Source organism: Anoplolepis gracilipes, chromosome 3 (assembly GCF_047496725.1).
Source record: "Anoplolepis gracilipes chromosome 3, ASM4749672v1, whole genome shotgun sequence".
Lineage (NCBI taxonomy): Eukaryota > Metazoa > Arthropoda > Insecta > Hymenoptera > Formicidae > Anoplolepis > Anoplolepis gracilipes.
The window spans coordinates 6,716,497-6,730,454 of NC_132972.1; the positions used below are offsets into that span (position 1 = coordinate 6,716,497).

The 13,958-nt window shown below is 32.5% G+C and overlaps 1 protein-coding gene across 3 annotated transcripts in view; it reads right to left on the bottom strand.

The window, feature by feature from the left end:
* Nucleotides 1-12,773, bottom strand: part of Milt (trafficking kinesin-binding protein milt) — a 41,983-nt gene extending 29,210 nt beyond the window's left edge. Inside the window, exons 1-4 of one of the 3 annotated variants that reach the window (XM_072888639.1) lie at nucleotides 12,481-12,773; nucleotides 9,772-9,979; nucleotides 3,868-3,972; nucleotides 2,180-2,284 (exon numbers count right to left, since the gene is read on the bottom strand). In XM_072888639.1, the coding sequence (XP_072744740.1) occupies nucleotides 2,180-2,284; nucleotides 3,868-3,972; nucleotides 9,772-9,979; nucleotides 12,481-12,696 (634 nt within the window). In that variant the 5' untranslated portion in view covers nucleotides 12,697-12,773. Of the gene's footprint in view, nucleotides 1-2,179; nucleotides 2,285-3,867; nucleotides 3,973-4,094; nucleotides 4,267-7,056; nucleotides 8,144-9,771; nucleotides 9,980-12,480 lie in introns of those variants that run through there. The other 2 variants (XM_072888646.1, XM_072888647.1) reach the window with 2 other exon arrangements.
* Nucleotides 12,774-13,958: the final 1,185 nt, after the last annotated feature.

A 13,958-nucleotide genomic window follows, 5' to 3' on the forward strand; every position in this document is an offset into this window, starting at 1 on the left:
TGATTAAATTAATTTAAACATTTTCTTTTGACTATAGAATGAATTTAATCGATATCAGGCGTGTCTCTATTTTTATTACGTTTTTCTCTCATTTTCTATATTACTACTTCCAGATACTGTTTCTTCTAAAGTAGACCGCAGCATTAAATCCGTATTTATTATAAATCAATATACATTGTATACAATAAAATATACAATCGCGATTATCTTTATAAAATAAATACAGAATCTAATTAAAATTATACAAGAAAAAAAAACACATAATTTATACAAATCTGTAATATTCTTTCTTATTATTTGTTTTGCGTATATTATTAATCCTGTATTTTTTATTATTTTATAATTTTAATTATAATAAAAAATATATTTTATTACATCAATGAAATGTAAAAATATAAAGATATATAAGAAGGATGTGAGAAGAAACGAGATGAATGAAAGGCTCAATGATGAATGATAGAAATAGAGAGAAAGGGAGAGATACTTTCGCGTACCAATTACTAAATAGACTGGTACATCTTAGATACCGTTCTCTACCGTATTCGTCGATAGTCACAAGAACCGTCTGACCTGGCTATGCATAAATATTGACTCCTTCTGCGGAACGAGATGTTCCGTAAAGGAATTGAAAGAACTGATTTATCTCCCTTATTAAACTGCCAAGAAGAATAGCTTTGAATAAAATAACATTATTTAAAAAATAAATCTTGTGTGTATCATATTTCATAATATTATAAATAAAATTCTGATTAAAGTATGCCGATTCCTCATGCGTTAAAGAGGATCTTAACATTTAAATAGGATATTTATTTATATATTTATATATTATGCAAAAAGTAAAATTTATTAAATGGTGAATATTTAAAGTGACCAGACGTTCCGGATTGGACCGAATTGTCCCGGAGAGAGAGAGAGAGAGAGAGAGAGAGAGAGAGAGAGAGAGAGAGAGAGAGAGAGAGAGAGAGAGAGAGAGAGAGAGAGAGATAGATTTAATCTTTCTAACTTTTTAATATATTTTTACTATTGTTGTGTCTCTCTCTCTCTCTCTTCTGCAGTTTAAATATTATGTTAATAAATGTATAAAAATACAAACACGTGTTTTCTTAAGGTTTTCTTTTTTTTGGACACGTCCCACATTAAGGCACTAAACATCTGGTCGCTTTATGAATATTCCAAGAATTCCTTTCGTTAAACAATTCTTACAGAGAAAATAAACCACGCGTATGGAATAAATCAAGTTTTCCCTATTAACAGTGTACAATGCAATCGGATGCTATTTTTCTGCGTGGTATCTAGAGCATGCAAATGAAAATAAAATCGCAGCATTACAGCTTCTCTGTGTATGCTTCAAGAATATAGATAGACACGGTAATCAGTGACACGCGAGATATCTCGTCGCGACACTTGCACCCCGCATCGCGTAGCGAATGGTTTTTCGCTCGTGCGGGAAAATCATGTCAAACTCCGTTCCTCTTTTTTCCCTCGTTTACGAAAGAGAATCCGCGAAATTTCTCGCGCGCAATCATTCAGTTCTGCGAGTTGTAATAATCCCGACGTGCGATTTCAACACCTGGATATACACATATACCTGGTGATAATCTTCCACTTTTCCATCTCGTTTAGCAGACTGTATGTATTTCTTCGCACCTTCCACGCATCGTGGAATTGCAATCGCACGAGCAAACAGCGATTTTGCCATTGCACTACGTACCTCGACCATTTTCGATTAAGCGGCTTATTGCATTAATCATTGCGGTCCCTACATCGCGATCTATACGATTAATGGATTTTACTTCCTTCTTTTCCATTTTTCCTGTTATGATATTTTTTCAATTTCTATGCTATTACGTTTTAATTGCAACAATAATACGGCGCAATTAGATTGCAATTGCATAAGCGCATCGAATTACGAATAACGCAATTACGAATCTCAAAATATTATTTTAGTAAGAAAAAAAATTACATTTTTGCATCAAAACAGCACTTTTTAAGACTTTTATCAAAACGTTAAAAAGATTACTCTTAATTCATGCATGATAAAATAGTTACTAATTGCATTTCCGGCCTCCCTGCTTCCGTCGAATTATTTGTTCGATTTACATGTTATATTCTACATTTATATCATCTACAGAAGAAATTTATCACAAACATTAATAAATAAATAGAAAATTGCACTTACTGAAATAGTTAAGAGTCTCCCGGATCTGATCCGGCGATAATTTCAAATCGACGTCCTCCGATTTGAGCGCAGGTGACGGAATAAACCAATCAGCGTTCTCGTATCCTGTAAATCATATAATACGCTTCTTTTAACTAGCTATCTTATCGCATTCAATTTAATCTAAATCTGTACAGAAAATCCACGTACTCCGAATTCACGTGCAAAAATCTAGTTTACCCATCCGCTGCAACGGAGATTGCAAAAATGTGTTAAGCGCCTCGGTCTGCATATTATGATAGACACCGAGTATACATGAGGGCAATGTATTATCGTGCTAATTAATGCGATAATCATATCCGTTCTGTGAAGACGAATAACGAAAAAACGCACATTGCTCGCGTGTTATAATTCGCGCGAGGCGAGCTAAATGTGCTGTAGCTAATTAACAAATACACGCGTACATTAGGCGCGGCCCTAGAAGGAGGCGCACCTTTTAGAGCTTCGTTTTATTGACAGAACGCGCGATACGAACCATTATGATCAAATTAATGGTTAATCAATAGGCTAATGTGCCATGCTTTATCTAATGCGTTCAAGGAAAACGACGCGAAAATAATGATATCCTTTATGCTTTGCGTACTTTATATGTTTTTTTTTGGCATTTTTTTTATATTATATAATAAGCGAATAAAGTTTTTTTTCTATTTCTCTATAATATTGTTCACATCATTCTTTTTCATTTCTATGCTCATTTTAATTTCAACATATTTTTAAACATGAAATTTTTCTTATTTTTGGCTCGGATATTTTGCAATTATTACATTAAATTTATATCACGTGAAATGATTTATTCAATAATAAATGACAATTAAAAAAGTAACTGTAATAAATATGTCGATAATAATCAGCTGACCCGTGAAATTAATTCGGCAAATTAGTTCAATATCTCGAATTTCGATTTAATCGACAAGTAAAATGTGTGTACAACTGTTAATAGAGCAGTTAACGTGCTTGATGAAACCCTTATTTTTAGTATACGAAACCCCAGAGTCTCGCATAATGAAACGTGCGTTGTGAAACTTTTGTCCTATAGATAGTACGATTATCGTGACGGGCTTCCTTGTTTAATTAGAATGTACGACATTCGATCGGGCGTACGTTGCACCCTTTAGCATATTAAAGTCTTCTTAACTCAGTTAATTTTTCAATATCATGTGTATAGTATCTCTTTTATATTAGATGTGTCATATATTAAAAAAATATGATTATCGATAAAATTATATCAAGAGATGTTTTTTTCCTTACGAGAATAACGTTTATATAAAACGGTTATACATTTTCCTCGTCGATTTATTCGACATGAGACGTTGATATAATTTGCCGAATTTATCTGATAGATTCATCGATCATTATCGACATATTTATTGCAGTTAGCTCTTATCATGAATAAATCATTTCACGTGTGATATGGATTCAATGCGAATATATTTGAAATGTAATAGATCACCAGGGAAAAATTATACATATATACCTACATATTTTCAAATAGAACGCTGCAAACATTTATTTTTTAATAAAACGGATCTCATTATAATGCTATTTATATTAATAGCTGTATATTTTTTTCACTTCACGGTAAACACATGCATTTGACGTAATCACTTATGTTTCAAGAGGAGAGAAGAGAAGCAAAACAGACAGCTTACCTTGAAACTGCGTTAAAGTGTCAGCTCGTAGACGGTACCTCGGTATTTGTTCTTCCAACAGACTGATTATTTCGACTTCTGGTAGCTCTTCTCCGCTGCATACATCTGTAACAATCAACCAGCATCCATGGCGTTACTAATAATAATAATAATAATAATAATAAGTACGAAGGCGTCAATTATAAGCGCGCTACAAATTGCCGTTCCGCTTTAAATCGTGCACATACTCGAGCGTGCATAATTATATATACATCGTGCATGCGTACACGACATCATGCCGTGACCCGTAACGTGCATATGCTCGAATTACGGCGAAACGCGTACGCATCTTCTCGTTGCGTTAAGTTCACTGAGGGAGCAGAAGACGAGAAATCGCGATATCACTCTCTCCGCCGTTACTCGCGTTCTGCGCGAATCAGGATGGTGACAGTATGATTTAATAATAGCGTTGGCGTAACAGTTTATGTCATAAGAAAAGCGCAATAAGTAGCGAAAACGAATTCATGATAAAACATTCGATAAGTTTTTCTTTTTTTACGAAAATGATACAAGAGAGAAGATGATGTGAAATGTAAATAATATAGTACGACGCAATGTGAGCAGAAATGTGAATTTTATACATCCCACTTATTCTTTTTTTAATTATTATTTTGAATACATACAGTATAATAAAACAAGATAATATTTTTACTATTCGTTATTATAATTAATATGTATATTTCTTTTATATCTTTCTATATTGTTAAATATTTTAAATTTATTTTAACGTATTGCGTAACATATATTGTACACGGTGCGCTAAAATCTTCTACCTACGATGTAAGATGAATGTACGTGACCTGGGTGACAAAAAGTTCCTTACGGTATAGCAGGAGAAGGGATTTGCAGTTAACCGCAAACGAGAAGAGCCCTTCAACGAAGAAAAAGCATAAATGTGCAAAGCGCGTATGTAGACGTACTTTGAAGCTGAGGATTATGCATCGAGGTACATGCAAATTCTTCGAAGATTTTATAAATTCGATGTTTTCTAATAATAAACAAAAATTCTTAATGGAATGTTGTGTCATGTCGTGCAACTCTTTAATTTTTTTGATTCCTATATTCGCGACAAATTTAAAAAAAATAAAATGTTAATTACAAAAACAATTAATTTGGAATATTATTATTAAAATAGTATCGAATACAATTCAATAACGATTATAAATTTTCATATTAATATGTATGTTAATTTTTTGATAATGATTATGAAATGTTAATATTAATATGTCTAATTTTTTGTAAGAATAGATATTTTTAGTTAAAATTGGTCAATGCAACTAGACTATAATTATACTACAAATTATGCAATATTTCGGGAAGTCGTTTTTGGATTTAAATTATAGCTTAAAATATATAAGAGAGCGTCCGAAGCTCTCGATAATAGAATTAACACTACTAACCTGATATTATACGCAATATTATACTGATATACTATACTCTTAGCGTCATAGCTGTCACGTAGCAGTAAAACACATCACGGAGAAAAAAGAAAAATAGATATACTTCTTTTTTCTCAGGAACACGATATAATCTATGCAACGCTGGCGCATAAATATATTGCTATACTGGCTGTACCGAGAAGCGACGAAGCCTCACTTTGTTTGAACTTTGTACTTTCGGTGCATTCGTGTCCCGTGAGACAGAGATGATCCGTGTAGAGAGCAGCATCGAGTTAAGCCGCATAAAATTATCACGTTTTAACACATAATCGAGATGACGTTTCAGATTATAGCGGCCTCGTGATTGTTCGAAGTCGAGCGCGAGCCACGCGCGCTTTTCACATAAATTTCTCGGATTAATAAAAAAAAAAAACAGTTAAGTTCTCAGCACCTTCGTTCGAATTGAATTATGGAAACTGGATCGTGCATGTAGGACTTGCGTATCTGACAGATTTATACACGACAGAATTATATGTACATGAAGAATATGTCGAACAAGAATATATCACGATCTTTAAAAATACAAAGATAAAATATTTCTCTTTTCGCGCGCTAGACTTAAATAATAGATGATGACCTCATACGAGTATATAAGTAAAATTATTTTAATAAATTAATCTTTCACACAAGATGTTTTATATTCGTACATCGACATTTTTTTTTTTCGAATTACTTGCACATGTAAAACAAAAATAAAGAGTCTTATTCGCGATGTAGAAATATAAAAAAAATTATGTGATAAAATTTTATTTTATAATTATTTTAAATTGTCTCGCAAACTATTTGTATATAATGCTCTCAATTTTTTTTTTACACTAATTCTTACTATCAATTTTGTCGATGTTTTATGAAAAAATAAAAAACGTAAACTGCATAGAAATATAAAATGTGTAATATTACTCTTGTGTAATTACCTTTTCTATATTTTATGATTAGAGAATATTCATTAATTTAAGATCTTTACATAATACGAGATTAAATCCAACTTTTTCACTATGCAGAAAAACATTGGTCACGTGATAAAAATAGTTTCAATGCAGAACATGTGCTGCCACATATCGGCGATCACACGTAAGAAGATAAATCATACACTGAAAGATAATAGATATTTTATATTGTTACCAACTGAGATCGCATTGGTAACGTAGGTAAAATATATTGATAAACAAAAAATATAAATGACAATGTTATACACAATTAAATGTATCATATTCATATATATATATATATATATATATATATATATATATATATAATTTATGTAACATATTTCTATAATATTTATATTATTAATAAATCTTAAAATAGAATATAATTTGTAGGATATATAAAAAATGTAAATATATTGTATTACATATATATATTTTATGTAAATAATTTTTATCACGATTAATAATTTATTTAAATAATAATAGTTTGCAACAAATTATTACTTAATTAAATAATAAATAATTAATCGTTACAAGTAATTATCGAATTGATAAATTATATTAACTCACAAAAAATCTCTTGTAATTAAAAAAATCAAAATACTCTATTTTTAAACAGATCCTATGATCCTGGCTTTGTTTCAATTTGTTTCTCAATAACGTTTCATTTTTTTCACTCGCCTAATGCTGTGAAATGATTTAATATGTCCAGTTGAGTTAGCGGAAGAATTGATAATTTACACGCAAAATTCAAATAAGAATATTACGAGTAACTATCTTACCATCTCGCCACTTGCTCAGCACAGCCTCGCGCTTCTCAAGAATGCCTTTGAGTTTCGCCGGGCCCTTGGGCCTTCTCATCTCCTTCCCGCCTAAGTACATAATCTCACGTCCGGCAGTGGTCGAATTCCCCGTCCTTCTATCGTCTTCATTAAGACCTTATATCGTTGTCGCCAAGACTGAATTTTGTTGTCCTCGGAATTCAGGAAATTCGAAACTCATTCGAATTACGTAAAAGTGAACTGGCGATAATCCACCGAGACATTGACGATCAAGTTTCGCGACTTTTGCAACCTTCTAAATTGTCAGATCAAATTGAAAATCGACGTGCCAAGAAACATAATTAACTCCCGAGACAATGACCTCCGAGACATTTATACGATCCGGATTGCTTAACAAACCGATATCTTAGTATCTTTGTGAGTGTAACGACACAAAATGTTTCGCAAAATGTACAAAGAATCATTTTCTTTCTCACAAATATATAACTTTCTCTTACAAAATAATGAAAAAATTTCTTTACAAATTATACAGCATGCCAGTACTAAAGTAAGTCTTTTTTTTTTTTTTTTATATAATGTAGCAAATAAGAGAAAGCGCTGTGTTTCAAATTAATGGATGTGTTATCGATAAACGGAAACATATGATCCCATAATCTATCAAGTGCATTTGCAATGAGTCATCTGTGTGAGACAATTCCGTTCATAAACTCTTTTATCCCGACAGCTGTGAAAAATTTCGATTGTGTAAGACCGTCCATAAGAAGGGCACCTTATCGATGCGCAGAATTATAACGAAATCGATGGCGTAATCGACAATATTGGTCGTGTCCCAATTGTATCCCGTGTCTCCTCTGCGTCTATACCAATCCACAGTGGACAACACCTGTGTCCGGCAATTTTTATTTTTGGTGATTACGACAAAACGAAACTCTTCGCGATCTATTATCGATAGCGATCGTTCGCGAACTCGGGAAACGTTCTTTTTGAGTCGCGAGCCACCGAACAACTCCTTCGAATGGACGTCGCGTCGGAGGAAAATAGCAGCGACCAGTATAGTTGGAGCTTAGCCAATTTCGATTTTCACGATCGAGTCATTTATCCAGAACAAATCTAATTAAAAAGCTAAATTTTCATACCGAAAAAGAAAATTTAAAAATAATATATTTATAGAACTTTTCTGCATATGATTCCTTAATTAATTTTTTTATTTTTTTTCTTTCTAATTGATATATCTCTTATTTAGATTTGCTTTTTCTCTAAGATATGACCCTATATACAAAAATATATTCTAAATATAATTATTATAATGATTCTTTTTCAACACTTGCATAAACCAAAGGTAATAATTTATTAAAAGAAAAATTCGTTATTCAGTTCTTAAAATATAGAAACGATATTTCAGATGGAAGCAATCGATCAGTTTAAATCTTCACTAACAGCAGTAACTCTCAACAAGGTTGCTGGCAAACGACACGATGTCAGCCAAATCCAAAAAAAACGCGCGTAATGCATATACGTTTGCATTATATAATAGACGAGAATAAACTAGTATATGCCTAATAGTATATTAGCGAATCTTAATTGCACATACGAGAGGTTTTTCCTTTGCCGCTAACGTATCAGCTAGTAAATCATCAACACAAAATTTCGCACGTAAAAAGTTGAAAAATGTTAATCGATAGAAAAATATGACTTGATGAATAGAAAATAAATTATTTATGCGCACAGATCTTCCCGGCAGTGCACAAAATGACATATCTTGGCTTAGATTTTAGAAATGTTTACGAAACTAGCCCTTTGTAGGTCGCCTATTTCAAGATTTGCGTTAACGTGTTCTCGATATGTATTTCAGAAGCGAATCGCTAAATATAATATTATATTCACTTGAAAGCTGTTCGAAGAATTTTATCAAACGCATTTTCGATACTCCACTACAACATAACCTAATAAAATAAATACTACAACACTCAATATGAAGCGTATCAAAGATTTTTGCAAGTGTGATGAGAACAAAAATAATTATAACGACAATAATTTTCATTTTTAGCCACTATAATGATTATGATGATGATGATGATGATGATGATGATGATGATGATTACGATTATGATGCTGACGACGACAAAAATTCATGATGATGATGATGATGATGACTATAACGATAATGATGATGACGATCATGATGATGAGAATGGAGCGTGGCGTATTATCCGCCGGGCAGGAGTAATCATCATTTAGCTCAGGCCAATGGGAAACACCATGAGGCTTGGAACAGGTAAGCCGTAGAGAGAACTTTATAAAACTCCTCGTACTAGCACCGTCAAAGACAGTTTCTCCTCGTACGTTTACAACGTCAGATGTAGTAAATCCGCACGGATTCTGTTTGCCGAGATACTCAAAAGATCACAAGTCAACGCGCAATTTAAAAAAAATAAAAAAAACACTCAAGAAATTTTCTTCTCGACAACGACAAAATTCGTTCTCGTTGTATTTAAACGTCATTCGATTAAAATTATCATATTTGCACGTGTAATTTAGTCATATTTAAATATCAATTATCATTGTGCGCACATAATATTGTGATTCCCGATTGTGTAACCAGTATAGTCAGAAAGACACCCGGTAAAAAAACCGATAGAACCTTGAACACTGTCCCACAGCATCGTTGAAGCAGCACAGCTGGTACGTATATAAAAATATATGTTTTTATCTTACCCGTAATGGTCTGAGCGTCGCGAGTATTAACGGGGATGACTAGCTTGCTCTTCGGTGACCGTAACGCCTGGAGAGTCGCCCTTGCCGTGGGTGAGACCTTTAGGGAGGCGGCGGATGGTCGGATGGGGCCTTCGGGCCGCTTTGGACCCACATCTTCCACGGTGGCCAGCTTGGACGCTGTGGCGACAAGCGATATCGCCTCGCTTTCCTGAAATTAAATATTTATCATTTTCAATGTAGGGAGGATTTTTTCTAAAATTCGAGACATTACTTTTGCTATTTTAATTAATTTTCTTTTGTAAAGTGCTTTTAAATGTTAGAGAAAATTCCCTATAAGGCATACAAAATTATCTATTTAAATTTAGAAAATAAACTTTTCACTGATTCAATATATTATGACTTACATAAGTAAATACAGGTGAATTTATATTACGTATGATTTTAGAGAGCACATGTTTCTTCTTATATGTCACAGAGCTAAAATATATATGCGAATTGTTTTTGAAGGGAAGGTTTCACAACCGAGCCCCTAAATACACATGGGGGGACAGACGCATTTAAGCCATCATACTTATTTAGACCGGTAACGCATTGGCGGACGCGTTCATTTTGCTCGTCTTCCGGTTTTATCGAGTTTATTTCAGGACACTGACTCGAGACAGCGCAGTCATTTCGACTGTTTCTGCGACAATATTGTCTACCAGATTCGTATTCCGCGTCATAACAAAGATAAAATCAATGCGAATGTTTGAAAAATTGATACAGATTTTTATTTTAGGAATTAAATCCGCAGTATAGTCATCTTTGAACATAATTTAATATATAATTTTAAGAACTAGAACTATAGCCCTATTGAAAATAAAAATTATCAAAATCGATATTACGTGCACGTAATATACTAGATAGATTAAAATTAATATTGTATTTAGAATAGATAAAATAGATAATTTATTTTATGTGAACAGGCATAGAGATAAACCTGATAATTGTCAATTCTATAGCAACTTTTTTTTTCTTGATAGTCCGTCATCGATATCATATCAATTGCGATAATGATGATAATTTTAATTACAGCTACAGTCACTAACACGTATAAAGTCCTAATTATACCGTTATCTTCAAAAGTCGGAGAGGACTTTAATTCCGCGACGCGTTCCGCTTTGATTTACACAGGGCACGATCAATAAAGTCTAGAAAGAAGGTACCTAAATGCGGTTACGTAAATTTGCGGAAGATATTTATGAACAAACCTCAACATTATAATGGACACGGTGCAGCTGCGCGATCGGAAGTGGCCCGAGACGCATTTTGCACATTTTCTTTCTACACGTCAGTCAAGGCTCGTTAATGTTTCGCCGTCAATTTCACTTTCCGATCTTCTTGGATAGCTCTAGCTTCGCAACGCAACGTGTCGCAAGGTTATGAGAAATAATGTTATATTCTACACTATAGGGAAATGCGAAACGTGATAACGTCATAAGACAGATAATCGATCTGTGCCGACTTTACCCTTCAATTGATAATTTCCTGGAGGATTAGCATAGACAATTGCAAATAAAGCTACTTGTGCACACATGTTAAAAATAAAGCAGAAAATATTTAAAGAAATTAAAAAGAAGCTTTACTTTGAATGTAAATATAAATACGTCCAAACCTCAATGCTTTCAATAATGAATAATAATTTTGATAGCATAGCTAAAGGAAAGACAATTTTTAAAGGTTTTTTAAAAGAAGACTAAAAAATCCGCGAAAACATTGATATATTCAATTCAGCAAATCATTTTAAATACTTCAATACCTATTCGAGAGATGGAAGAAATATTAAAATTGAAACGCAAATTATTCACGACAAATTCCCTAAGTAATAGCAAATAAAATATTTAAAGATCTCCAGTTTAACTTGGCGAAATAATCATAGATGTACCTTTCATCTATCTTAAATATATACACCAATCGATTACATAAACATTGATCGCGCACTGTATTTCGTATTTCAAATGAGTTTAACGTAATCATTGTCATATTACTAAACTCATATGCCAGTTGAAGAAATCTCAAAATCTTCAAAATGTAAATGGCAACTTTTACAGAGTGAAAGAAACTGATTCTTATTATTTCCATTTCGACAAATAGAAATTTCACATTCATCATAATACGTTGAACAATTTCGATTTTTTTTACTTTTAATTTAATACAAATTATCTGAGAAAACAAAAATGTCCAATAAAATATTTCACAAAATTAAAATTAATATTTTACAAAATTATGAATTTTCTTGCGGTGTGACGCAATGTGTAACGCGCTGACGCAACCGGTGGCAATAACATTAGCACAATCCATATATATATATAGAATTTCGCCCACACGTATACATACAGATACTCCTAACTTCAGACATGTACACTGAAAAAAAAAATTTATTTAATCGAAAAAAAAAATATTTAGTTCAATACGTTCAAATAAGTATTTATTTAAATTAAGCAAAAACATATTTGAATCAATAAAATATATTGCTGAATAGTAAAATAGACAATATATTTTATTGATTCAAATATATTTTTGCTTAATTTAAATAAATACTTGTTTGAACGTATTGAACTAAATATTTTATTAGATTAAGTAAATTTTTTTTCAGTGTATGTATAATAATTTTCGCGCTACTATTAATTATTCCCCAATTTTGAATGATTACACTTTTTCGCAACTTACAAACGAGAAAACGGGAGACAGTGGCTGCTCCATGGATTGATAAACCATCATTGTCATCGTGCGCGCATGACGTGCCAAGGACCCATCTCCATGGGATAAATCCGACGCAACGTCTTTTTCGCATCCGTTATTGCCCTGTGCTTTATCGCGGTTTTTAAAGACACGCCGCGCCGAATTACGACGCGCCTCCGCGAACGCAATTCCGCGCAGCAACATTACGCGCGCGATCCGCAATGTCAATGAGGCGGAAAAGCGTTTATCACGAAGCAAATAAAGAAGCCGCGATCTCCCTGTGTCAGCCTTCGACGATAAAAAGCAGCTGCTGTTGGTCGACCGCACGTGAAGCCTCCAATTTATACCGCTGATGTAATTTAAACATTAAAACGTCGCGCGCACACGAGATGCGAATCAAAACGGACGATCCGTGAAGATAAGTTAGAGTAATTGTCGAAACTGTAATTCGTGATACGTATGTGAATACGCGAAATAAAATGGGAGACAAAAATCCGTGAAATGTCGCAAATTCGATCCTTCGTTTAGATAACTTGATTAAGTTCTGCAGGATGTGCGTCGAACCGATATATAAAAGCAATACGGTTGTTTCTTATCTCTGCTTGATAATACATGGTACAATCTTGCGAAAAACTGCTCTTTCAAAATGCGTGCTTTATTAAACAAAATAAATGCAACAAAGGAAAAAGTAAAAAAAAAAAAAAAAAAGAGTCGTGATATGATAAAAATTCACAATTACGATAAAACATTATATATTCTAAATAATAAAATGTAAAATGCGTTTTTTTATATTTAATTTCATTTTGCATTATTTTATATATAAATCATTTCAAATATTTATTGTCCCAATAAGTTGCAAATTATTTGAAAATTAGATCACGTTACGTGTATATACTTTTTGAAATTCATTAAAAAGGAACGTTAGACTTGCACGCTAATTGCGTTGTGAATTTATACACATATATTTGTACACATGTTTACAACAATGTGAACCTAACCTAACACAAAGTTATAACAAGAAGAATTGTTACACGTCTTGTTATCATCATTGATCAAAGACATTAATCATTCATTGAAGACAATATTAAATAATTTTGTATCGGTTGGTACCAGTTTCACATAATTTTTTCTATCCATTATGTATCGATCTGTACATTAAATTACACGTTCATTTTTTTGCAAGACTCTTGCATCTAATCATGCAATATTAGAATTACAAGTTTCAGATGATTTTGTATACATGTAATTATATACATTCTACATTGACGTACATTGCATACATTTCATTGAGCTTAGATAAATTTAGAAATATATATCCAAGCGCAAACTCTTTTTGTTCTTTTGTTCTTTCCTCTTACATGAGAAGTATATTTGTAAAGTAACAATTTCCTTATTATTTATCATAATTAAAATCGAAGATAAGGCTTTATTATTATGCAAGCCAATATTATTTTACTATACAAGAT